Here is a 12,711-nt window from a genome sequence, read left to right as displayed (position 1 = left end):
ATATATATATATATATATATATATATATATATATATATATATATATATATATATATATATATATATATATATATATATATATATATAATAAAAAAAACTAGAAATAGTAAATAACTGGAAACGCATCATCACAGTCTGTGAAAAGGGTGGTCTATGGAAAACCTTTTTTCATGAACGAGGACCATTGAACAGACTTTACTTTTATCCATAGTTTGTTTTGTTTTTTTCTTCAAATTAATCATGCAATCAATAGTATTATCTCTCTCGGCAGGCTGTCTGTCTCATAGCCGCCGCAGCAGTCGTGGTAGTCTGGATGAAGTGCTCCAGTCTCATCCAAGACAAAAAGACCTTGATGCTAGTGTCAAACAGAAAGTTCTGGAATACAATGTCTACATGGCCAAATATGTCAGCCAGTCTGCAGACAGCCCAACCACAAGCCCTGTTCAGAGTGCTGGAAGCAGCCCGGGAATCGTTAAAAAGGTACATGTTTCACTGTGTCAATTTTCCTAAAAGCAGTAATGTTTCATTTAAAACCAACTCTGCAATACTGAGACTTGTACATCCAGACTTTGACAATAGCTACGTTTCCATCCACATACTTTTGTGTGAATTTTGTGATATTGCAATAAAAATGCTGGATGGAAATGGCAATATTTGCATAAATTCTTAAAATGTGCATAAAATCTTGTACACTCAGTTAAGCCAGATAGATTTTTACTCCAATAAGACAACGTGTAAACAACAATGGAAACGTTTACTGAATTTTGGTGCAACAAAAGACTTGCGTGACTTTGCCTCAACAGACAATGTGACTGGATAAATGTACTAACCAATGCACCAGTCTCATTGCACACCTTCTCGCATGTTATTTTAATCATTCTGAAATGCCAAAGTCTGTCATCAAAATTATTTGGTCTAATTACCTCCCACAACTGTCTCAAATGATCAAGTTCCTAAACATCAAGCATACGAACACACGATAACATGACAGCCTTTGTTATTGTTTCATTTGTGTTGCTCTGAGGTGCAAGTCGTTCCTCGTGTAGAAAACTAAAAGAGTCAGGGGATTCCCCTGTTGCAGCAACTTTGTTTTGCAACACTAGTTACGATTTTGTTCTCCTGAGTGCATGGGATGGAAACGGTGCTTATTTGCAAATGTTTTATTCAATATTTTAATTAAGTTAAATATATTTTTGTCTGACAGTTCCCAGCCAGTCGTGAGCAGGAGTCCGAGTCTGAAGCCTGGGTCAATGCACTTTTAGGTCGCATTTTCTGGGACTTTCTTGGAGAGAAATACTGGGCAGATGTGGTGTCCAAAAAGATCCAGAAAAAGCTGAGTAAGATCAGGGTGAGTACAGATAGGTTTACATCTCACAAAAGAATGTCTGACTGCATATCTGATTAAAACATTAACTTAATGTCTTGATTATTACAGCTGCCATACTTCATGAATGAACTGACCCTCACCGAGCTGGACATGGGAATATCTATTCCAAAGATCCTCAGCTCATCCAAACCATCTGTGGATCACAGAGGTAAGGCCTGGTCTGTAATTTATGATTTATGCTTACTATTGCCTAGTACTGTTGTAAAGGAAAAATGGTTAGCTCATCTCAGACATCAGAATGTCATAAGCATGCAGAAGTAATCTTCATGATTAGGGCTCCAATTTATATGAGCATGAACTACAAATAACATGTGCATACAAACAAGACTTTAACTAAACCAAACGCTTAACCTACAGTGTACTAAAGTACAGGTTACAGAGTTTAGATTAATACAAATTAAAAAAGGATGATAATAATTATGAGAAAATTGCACACTATATTAGGATTAAATGGGTGTTTCAAAGTTCTCAAATTATTTTGGGTCTTAAACGGTCTTATCTTTCTGGTGTGTCTTTGCTGCTAATTTCAGTTTAGGTAGTTCCACAGACACTCTGGCACCTTCAGTAGTTTGCTTGTTGGGTGTGGGATATTGTGGATTACGTAAGGAATAATTGACGACGGGCCATTAAATTGTTAGAAAATAAAGCATGATACTGCATATCAAGACGTTGTTCAGATTATTTATTGTTTTCAAACCATTTATCTTTTTCTTTTTTGTTCTAAAAATGTTCTTGTGTTTAGGACTAATTTCTTTCATCTCATCTCCATTGCTAATTCCAAATTGTAATTTTAGAGCTAATAACGGTGGCTTGAGCCATTGATAATTCAATGCAGTGATCAATGCAGTCTAATGTGGTTATTAGAGAGAGACAGATTCATTGTAGCTGTGTGAATTACCCGAGTCTGTGCTTCATCTCGGGCACAGTTGAACATATAAGCCTTTCTAAGTACACTCCATAGTTCATCCCAAAATGAAAATTCAGTCATATTACTCACCCTGGTGTTGGGGTCACCTTCAAGCTTTAAGAAAAAGGATGCAAATTATCTTTTTATTCATTTGAACAGGATTGAATACATGAGTCCTTGTTCCTTATCTTTTTCTCTGAAGATTTGTTTTATCCCTGATTTATACCTTTTGTACATGCAATTTAAGTATGATAAAATATATTTCCTTTTTTTAACTCTGGGTATAAAATACATTATAACTTGAAATGCGAGTGTTATATGAGAGCGCGTTCACACTCTAGATCTTCCGTATTAAAAAAAAAAAAGTGAGAATTTTTTTCTACACATTAAATATGAATGCAAATAGACATGATTATGACAATGTTTTTTTTTTTGTATGCAGCTCATGGTATTTTTTTTTTTATAGCAATAAAGGATGTTTATGACTAATATTAGCAGTGTAGCGTTATTAAACATACAAAGAGTGCATATGTCTGCTTATTATAGAATCAAAACAACTATAAATCACAATCGGAAGCCATTACAAGCACTCGATGATGGTTTAAAGTGGGTAAGCAAATACATTAATAAATTAAATACATTTTCAAGTGTAGCTTGATGCTAATTGTACTTCTAATTATATTTTCGGATGTAACCTATTCTTGTAAGCATTATAGATAGCTTGTGTTTCTGGTGTAGAACCAAACTTTGTTTATCATAATTTAGATGTTAAATACACGGATACATATCTGAGGAAAAAAACATTGTTGGTCGGCGCGTGCAGGCGTGAATTAGCAGAAGGCAAACATTCGCCTCGCTTATTTGCATCGCACTCAGTGTGGAAAGGCCTTAAGGTTACATATTCACACAAGGTGCCTAGCATGGTGTTAAATTAATAAACCAACAAACACACATGGTGCCTAACAAAAATTTACTTTAAATGTGGTTCTTTCAGCAGTGTTATGAGATTTTGTCCGTCTCTTTATTTTACTGCTGATTTTTTTTATTTTATTTAAAAATAGTCTGTACATACTCAAATAATTTACTGTGAACTCTGTTACTTTGAATGCTGCAAAACCATTAGATGTAGCTCGGCCACAGTCAAGCTATATCTGCACTGTACTGATGCAGCAGCACCCCTACAGTGAGTCTGTATGATTTGGTAAATGACCCGACTCCTGCCAGCTAGTTAAACTTCTCGTTCGTCATCGAGGAAGCAGCCCGCTGAGCTCAGAGGATCAGTGTGTCTCTGAGCCAATCAGAGTGGAGCGAACTCAAGTACTGACCTTTCACTCACTCAGGAAGTGTGCGTCATGACAGCATGGCTTTTAAGATTTCCAGGGGTTCACTAGCGACTCCTGAATGACTTTAATCAGTGTAAACACATGCTGGGTGCAGAATTCCAGACCGCTGGATTTGATGCAGAGTTTTCAAATCAGGAAAATATGAAGGAAAGAAGTGCGTTGCTTGTTTTCAGGGGACAAGCAACTGGTGGCATGTTGTGTCAGAATAGTAGAGAATCAAAGCAATCATGTCTTTGGGCTAGTGAAGCTTGGTGAAATGATGAAAAAGTATCAATAATATAATTTAGATATATTTTTCAAATGTTAAAGTTAGAGAATCGCAATGAGCTTTCCAGGAAATGATTATTCTCCAGGAAGTGTTTTGTTTTATTAGTGGGACACCGCAAATGACACATTTTTGGTGTTATGCAAATGCACTGACATTGAGACATCCATTTGGAGGTGTGACCAAATACATTTTTGGGACCACTGTATAAACTGTTGTTTGAATTTCCATTTGTAGGCCTTTGGTTTGACTTGGAGATCTCATACAATGGTTCCTTTCTTATGACTCTTGAAACCAAGATGAACCTGACCAGACTGGGAAAGGAGGGGGAAGGACTTGGAGAACAGGGAAAAGAAGGGTAAGAGTGACATTTCAGAAGATAGAAGTTCCTCATCACTTGTTCTAAATATCTGGGCTTCTGCCTTTTTGTGTTTATTCGATGGGTTATTTTTTTCTGTTGGATGTAATTATCACTTTTTTTTCTTTTACTATTTCCTCTGGACTGATTTCTTTTTGGATGTGAACTCTTAATGGTGAGTTGAATCAGGGCTTTTCTGGAATCTCTCGATGTATTGTACATTTGCAGCTGCTTAGAATTTTGATCCATGCATTAAAATGACAGACACTTCACCACTGAAACACCACCACATCCCCGCATGTGCTTGCAGAAGTTCTGTTCCAAGCCCTTGAATGAGCGTCACATTGCATTCTGGGATTGCAACAGTTTATACATGCGATTCTGCCTTTGTGTGTGAAACATGCAAATGATACCTAAAAGTGTTACAGCTCACTGGGCTTCAGAACAGACCTTTCATCTTTGTTTTGAAGAAGTGCTTTTTTTTTTTTTTTTTTTTTACTGTGTATCCGCTGTGGAGTTTGTCGACTTTAGTATAGGTGTGTTGCAGCTTTGCAAATTCCCCTTGCTTTCAGAAAGCCAGTTATCATAGAAATATGCTGCCTAAGCCTTTGTTTGTCTGTGTGCATGGACCAGAACCAGACCACGCACTTACTTCCTGGCCGACAGTGATGAAGAGTCATCGAGTGCAGGATCTTCTGATGAGGAAGATGCTGTGGAAGTGCCTGAAATTCCTGGAGTGGAAGGGTGAGATTGAAAAACTTGCCACTTCCTTCTGTGTTTAGTTCTGGATATTGTTACCAGTTTAACAGGTTGGACACACAATCTCTCTGTGGGTTAAACATGGCCGCACACCTGGAGGTAAAGGTACTCTGGCAAAACATACTGCATGTATAACTGGCTCGTGGCCTCTTTTCTTCACAGTTATGTTGGGGGACACCGACCCAGCAAAATCATGCGCTTTGTAGACAAGATTGCCAAGTCTAAGTATTTCCAGAAAGCCACGGAAACTGAGTTCATTAAGAAAAAGATAGAAGAGGTGTCCAATACACCACTGCTCCTGACGGTGGAGGTTCAGGAGTGTCGAGGAACACTAGCTGTCAACATTCCACCACCTCCAACAGACAGGATATGGTAGCTTCCTTCAATATCCTCTTCACATTACCACTGCACAGAAGTAAAATCTGATAGTATCTCTGGGCATCCTACAAGTTGCTAGCATGCCATCTGCTGGTCATTATTCAGTACACATCTAGATATTTCATGCCCTTGTACAACTGAGATTGGATTTTAAAATGCATTTTAAATTTTATTGCATGGTTGAAGCACGTGAAATCCGATTTTTGTGTCTTTTGCAATTGTTCTGACAATTAGGTAACCTGCAAAGTATATACATTTTTAGAACTCAAAAGTAAAACATGTTCCTGAAATAAAGTGTTCAAAGTAAAGACATGAATGTGGACATATGTGGATGTTTCTGTTTATTTCAGGTATGGTTTCAGAAGTCCTCCTCATCTGGAACTGAAAGCTCGGCCTAAACTGGGTGAGAGAAAGGTTACTTTTGCTCATGTGACTGACTGGATAGAAAATAAACTCAATCAGGAGTTTCAGGTAAGCATATGTGAACTTAACGTGAACACTAATATAGTTTTCCATGTATTTCATGATGAATGCAAAAATTATTTCAGTAAGAAAATTAAGAAAATTAACGCATTCATGTCCTTATAATGCACTTACTGCATTTTTTATTTAGTTTTAATGTGCATTTATTTTTATAAATCTCTTTAGTTGTTGCAATTTCAGGAGGATTTTAAATAATTTAGTTGTGACCCTATATTACAAATTATAAACTTCATCTTAATTTCAGACTACATTAATAAGCCTTCTCAAAGGTGTAGGATAGGAAGGATTGCCATTCAATAGTGCAGCAGGGGTTCTCAAATCTGGCCCTCGAGGTTCACTTTCCTGCTGAGTTTAGCTCCACCTAATCAAACACCCCTAAAAAACTAATCAAGGTCTTTAAAATTTAGTTTGAGTTTGATCAAGGTTAGTGCTAAACTGTACATAAAAGTGGACCTTGAGGGCCAAAACTGAGTTTCCCTACTGTAGTGGTTTTCTCTCAATAATTAAGAGCTGCAAACTCATCGTTCCCAGCTTAAAGTCAGAATTGTGTGTATAGGTACATAAGGAGCTCACAGATAAGATCTCTGAATGTATTATTTGAATTACAATCATGCAAGCATATTCGGGTACATATTTGTTTGCTGTAGAAGACAAGGCTTTTATTTTTGTTTATTTTTTCCTGCTTCCTCTTCTTGACCTTCTTACGCTTCCATTTACCTTACGCAGAAAATATTTGTAATGCCAAACATGGATGACGTCTGGCTGCCTATCATGCACTCTGCCATGGACACGCGTTCCAATGCTAATGCCTTGAAGAATGAAGAAACCTTGGACCCTGAGGAGTCCCTTGAGGACATGTGAAGATTAGTTACTGTATCAAACACAAGATAAAAATTCAGTCCCATGAGGGCAGGACTATACCTGAGTTGATAATTACAGGTGCCATATTGCCCATTGAACAGAGCTGTGAAAAATCTGAACTCATCAATAACTAAAAGAAAGGACAATATTGCTTGCTTGCTTGCTTTTGATTTGTTTGGGACAGTACGAATGCACATGCTGCTGTCCCTCAAACAGGATAAAGAGGTTTTGGTGACCTACTAAAATGCATACAGGTGATGAAGAAGCAGTATAGGACACAGAAGACTAGGTAAAGTGTATACACTACCTCTGTTTGATGCACGCTGACTTACCAAATGTCCTAGTTTCCTTCAAAAGCCTAACGTCTGGTCAGCAGATATGTATTACAACCCGAGGGCTTTCACTGGACTTTTGGTATGATGGGGTGCCTGCAAACCACCTGGAGGGTTCGATATTTGGGGCCGTGCATCCTTGGGATGTATAGAATGTGCTACAAACACCAGTAACGGATAACTGGTCATTTTAACAGAAACGCTAAGCCAAAAGGGTGCATTTCTGAGATTTGCACCCATTTATGATTTTCTCACGATTGTCATATGCTTCTAGCAGCAAATAATTTATTAAACACAACAGACCTACTAGTACCACCATTATCCTCTTCCATTCACCGCTGCCTGAGCCCTCTGTGTGGCGTCTGATTATGCAATTAGATCAACTTCACTGTGCTCAAGAGGGACACCAGCCAATAACCTCTAAGCCATCCCTACTCAAGCGGACTATTCTAGAGGATAGGGTTCAAGAGCTTTCTATGTAAGATCTCTCCAATCATCGCCCCTCTGCAATGGCCGTAGATCAGTGGTTCTCAAATGGTGAGTCGCAGGTCTATTCTCAGAGAAAAGCAGGAATTAAGGTGCAAAGTTAAGACAGCAAGATAAAAAAGCCAATCTTTTAAAAGAGAGGGGAAAGACTTTTCATTTCTTTGTGTAGTTTGTCATCTGATCAACCCTGCCGTGTTTTGGGTACAAATTCATGTCACAGAACTCAAACAGATCTATCTGTTTATAGAACAACCTGAAAGGTCAAATTCACCGTGGGTTGTAATTCCTACTGGTTTTTAGAAAGGTGTTTTATGATTGTACAAGTAAAATTAGATCTGTAATTAACATTACTTAAGAGGCTTTCACATTTTGACTTAAATTACACTCAAATGTGAATTTAAGCCATTGTGTTTTTCATAAATTTATCCATAACCTAAATTTAAAAAAAAAAAAAAACATTCTCTTCTGGGTTTTTGGGTCTCTTCAAGGTGTATAAAATACAGCCCAACTACATATGATCAATGTATTTGCGCTGACCACAATGTTTTTATTCAACCTGTCTTGTAAATAACTTTGTATATTGTTGGGTGGTTCATGGTAATATTAATATATTTCAGTGTTTGATTTGAAGGGTGTTTTTGTTTACTTTTGAATGAGAATAAATTTTTGACTCTGTTGGGATGTCATATCTCAAATCTGGGTACTGAAGCAAAACCAGTTGAGAACCACTGGGGCTACACCTCACATTGCATTTCAGATCAAGGCTCAAAACAAGTGCTATTCTATTTCCAACGCCGATTAACTCATGTCTTGTGTACATGTGAAGAAGATTGTTGAATGTACAAAAAAAAAACGTAATTTTTTTTGTCTACCTTGTTTCTCAAAGTTTGTCAGGTGTTGCCATTTTTGTTGCAGACTTTTTAATTTACTGTGCTTGCAGGCCAATGGTGTATTAAATCATGTAAGTAGTTTGTTGAATAACAGTGGCAAGTGAACTTTGCCATTTAAAATATGAGTTTAGACATTCATCCATTATCAGATACTTAACCGGTCTGAAAAAGTGTTTTATATCCAACAAGTTCTGTATCTTAGTTGCCGCTGAAGTTTCAGAGAACGTGAATTATGGATTTTCCACCTCCATTTTGCGTTTAAGTCGAAGTATCAATACTACATGTACTTTGATATCAATGTGTTTATTTAGTAACACTGTTTATGCTTCAATATTGCCATTCACAATTAATCTTTTGTGTGCTCTGCCAATTGCTGTTTCCTTTGCGCAATATTTCATTTGAATATTGTGTTCTGCCATATTGACAACATGATTGTGTGTGAAAATTGATAAACTGCTTTTGCAAAAATAATTCCGGAGGCTTTTTTTTTTGGAATGGTTTTAAAAGCAAGTAGGGATAACTGCAGGCTTGAGCAATGGGCGTGGCGAAAGGTAGGGGCGTGGAGAAAGGTCTTAATGATTGGTCGACAAAGCTGTCTGTCAGGGTGTGGGGGTAGGGTTGGGGGTAGATTTTGTTGTACTGATTCACCTTTCGGAACGCCTCATTTCAGCACGCCCATTGCTCCAGCTACACCCGTCTCTTTAGAAGAGCAACTCCCACGAGGCTCCAGTTAGAACAAGCCCTTGCTTGACCCATTGAGCCATGAAGGGGCTTCACAGGTTCAAAGACAGTGCTTATAGGCAACTTACATTGACCTTACTCAGATCCATTATTACACCCCTGTTCAATGTCCCTTATAGAGTAGAACAATGGTGGGAAAATAATGTATATGCATACAAAAAGATGTCGACTGCTTTTAAAAGAGCAACTTGGGGGGAAATCCAAGAGGCTCCAGTTATAACAAGCTTTTACTGTTGCACTGTTGCTTGACCCATTGAGCCATGAAGGGGCTCCACAGGTTCAAATACAGTGCTTACATATTTTTACATAAAACACTGCAAAAAGTGACAAGCAAAAATGTTTATTTTGTTTGTTTACAGACTCAAGCAGGATTGCTCCATTTGGTTACATTCGCATAAAATATTACAATACAGCATAATACATCTGCAATAAACAGCCATAACAAATTAACATAGCGAGGAACCTACAAACGTCGGCCGCTTCCAGTTCACCGCTTGGACTTCGATTCCAATTCTGTGGCAAAAGAAAATACCATCTTAAACATTAATTCCAGCTTGAAAAATCAAACAGACATCATGTTGAAATTCACCAGTCTTGTCAGTTATTTTGACTTTACATCACTGATTTTCAGTAGTCTAACGCTGTAAACATCATTCAAGACCACACAAACAGAAAATGTTTGATGCAGTGAAGTCAGGCCTGGTCTTACCTAGAGTCACTGGCCACAAAGTCCACTACAACAGCAAATAAGCCTAAAAGAGGGACAAAAACAAATAAGTCACTGATGTATTATAATTCCGCAAACATAAGCTTTATGAACCACTCTTGAATGTAATTTCACGTTGAATGGGGTAAGCCACGTTGCAAACGTGCTCAGGAGCACACCACGTGCTCGCATTTCCAGACTAAAACACATTCATACGAAACATACAAAACGTAAACTTACAATAACGTTCCAGTTATTTGAAATACAATCTCATGTCAAAATTAATATTAAATACACTTATCAGCAGATACACTTACGTTACCTGAATTAGTCGACAAGAGCTCACTTGTCCGTCAGATTTAATAATGAACGAGTTTTTCCTTAATTTTATCACTCTCCGTCTTATCATTCTAAACTGCTTTTGAAGAAGTGAGACGGAAAAACAAGCAATTTGACCTTAACTGCTGCTCTGAATAACAGCTTCGCTCCCTCCGGTGTACAAAATGAACTGGAGTAGTACTGGACTAAGCTGTTGATGTTCTTTATATGGGGAGACACCATCTTCCGGGCTCCGCTTGGCTCACGTGTGCCTTGGTAACCAATCACAGCATAGCATAGCCCTGACGTCATTGAATTACTGTCAGAGCTGCATTGGCTGGAAGACAATCAGTCACTTAACACAGTGCGGTCAATGGAGAGAAAAAAAGTGGTATCAAATCCTACAGTAATAAGAGAAAACAATTAAAAATATATGTTTATACAACACAAATACATATACCTACAAAGCATGTCGTTGTGCCATGGGGAAGACATAAAACGTTGTGTGTAACAGGTTTTCACAGTGTGCAGTAGTAAGCTGTGTACAGTAGGATGTGCTGCTTCACCACAAAGGACCTAGTTGGGGCCGCTCACAGGGTTGTCTGATTGTCCCCATCCCACCCCATACTGGTCTAACAAATGATTCCTTGATGAATTATCCTTATTTTAAAGCATGAAATGACTGACTAAATCAATTCAAGTCTATTTGTATAGCACTTTTTACGATGCAAATCGTTGCAAAGCACCTTTACAGAAACTTTTTGTACAAAAAAGATTCTACATTATATTTATTAATAGCTTATCAGTGGTGACTATCTCAAGTTTATGTCCATATGGCAGAAATGTACAGTAAAAAGTCAAGCAGTTAGTTAATGTCATGTAATCAAACAGACGAAAAGCACTATTAACAGCAAAGATTATATGTTGCGATCAAACTTATAGCAAAATTTGGTAGTTGTTGTCTGAGGGTTGGCATCATCTGAGGTCTTCTGAGGGGTTGGCATCATCTCTTCTCAGATCTTTGTAAGGGCTGGATCCAGACTGAATCTTGTGTAATTCCTAGTTACCACAGGACGTCAATACCGTAACAGAAACAGAGAAGGTAATAGAGAAAAATTAGCATAGCTTCTGTTCCAACTAAGCAAAAAATTATATGTTCAAACCAAGCAAAAGAATGAAAATGTGCATTTGATCAGATGTAACTGAAGTACAAGGTTATGAGATCCATTAAGTGAATGTTTGACTAAAGAGATGCGTCTTTAATCTAGATTTAAACAGAGAGAATGTGTCTGAACCCCGAACGTTATCAGGAAGGCTATTCCAGAGTTTGGGAACCAAATGTGAAAAAGCTCTACCTCCTTTAGTGGACTTTGCTGTCTTAGATACTACCAAGAGTCCAGAGTTTTGCCGCCTTAGGGAGCGTGATGGATTGTAGTGTGATAGAAGACTAGTTAGATACACAGGAGCTAAACCATTTAGGGCCTTAAAAGTAAGTAGTAATATTTTGTAACTGATACAAATCTTAAGAGGTAGCCAGTGCAGAGAATGTAAAATTGGAGTAATATGATAATATTTTCTTGAGCTGGTAAGAACTCTAGCCGCTGCATTTTGGACTGCCTGCCTGTAGCTTATTTATTGAAGATGCAGGACAACCAACTAGCAGTGAATTACAAGAGTCCAGTCTGGAGGTCATAAATGCATGAACTAGCTTTTCTGCAACAGAAACAGGTAACATGTTCTGTAACTTGGCAGTGTTTCTAAGATGGAAGATTGCTGTTTTTGTAACATGGGAAATATGATTTTCAAAAGACAAGTTGCTGTCTAATATAACACCCAAATGTTTGACAGTAGAGGAAGTAACAGTACATCTGTCTAGATGCAAATTGTAATCTACGAGATTCTATGTACTGTTTTTTGGTCCAATAAGTAATATCTCGGTTTTGAGTATCATCAGCATAACAATGGGAACTAATCCCATATTTTCTAATAATATTACCAAGGGGCAACATGTATATTGAAAATAGCAGAGGGCTTAGGACAAATCCTTGTGGCACTCCATACTTATTGGGTTTAATTGAGATTATTCCCTATTTAAATAGACAAAGTGATAGCGATCGGAAAAGCCTGCCCTTGAATACCTGTATAGTTTTGTAATCGATCTATGAGTATGTCATGATTTGTAGTGTCGTTCACTATGATCAAGTAAAACTAGCAATGAGATGAAGCCTTGGTCTGATGCAAGAAGCAAGTCATTTGTAATTTTAACAAGTGCCGTTTCTGTGCTATGATGGGGTCTGAAACCCGACTGAAATTCTTCACAGATATAATTTTTTGCAAGAAGGAGCACAATTGAGCAGACACAACTTTTTTAAAAATTTTAGACGCATACAGAAAATTTGAAATGGGCCTGTAATTTGCCTGTAAATTGTGGTTTCTTTGAAAGTTAAATAAATAAATAAACAAATAAATTACAGTTTCCGTTCCAAGATGAAGTGAC

At 37.6% G+C, this 12,711-nt stretch overlaps 1 protein-coding gene across 6 annotated transcripts in view; it reads left to right on the top strand.

Moving 5' to 3' along the window:
* Window positions 1-8,912, top strand: part of LOC306845029 (testis-expressed protein 2-like) — a 46,687-nt gene extending 37,775 nt beyond the window's left edge. For 4 of the 6 annotated variants that reach the window (XM_079377534.1, XM_079377532.1, XM_079377533.1 and 1 more), the window contains 8 exons: window positions 272-480; window positions 1,205-1,348; window positions 1,436-1,535; window positions 4,140-4,260; window positions 4,894-5,004; window positions 5,182-5,391; window positions 5,748-5,868; window positions 6,607-8,912. In XM_079377534.1, coding sequence (XP_079233660.1) covers window positions 272-480; window positions 1,205-1,348; window positions 1,436-1,535; window positions 4,140-4,260; window positions 4,894-5,004; window positions 5,182-5,391; window positions 5,748-5,868; window positions 6,607-6,741 — 1,151 coding nt within the window. In that variant the 3' untranslated portion in view covers window positions 6,742-8,912. The remainder of the gene's footprint in view (window positions 1-271; window positions 481-1,204; window positions 1,349-1,435; window positions 1,536-4,139; window positions 4,261-4,893; window positions 5,005-5,181; window positions 5,392-5,747; window positions 5,869-6,606) is intronic. The other 2 variants (XM_079377536.1, XM_079377537.1) reach the window with 1 other exon arrangement.
* The last annotated feature ends 3,799 nt before the right edge of the window (window positions 8,913-12,711 follow it).

This window comes from Barbus barbus, assembly GCF_936440315.1.
Source record: "Barbus barbus genome assembly, chromosome: 3".
In the NCBI taxonomy this organism is placed as follows: domain Eukaryota; kingdom Metazoa; phylum Chordata; class Actinopteri; order Cypriniformes; family Cyprinidae; genus Barbus; species Barbus barbus.
This window is presented reverse-complemented; position numbering and strand designations above follow the sequence as displayed.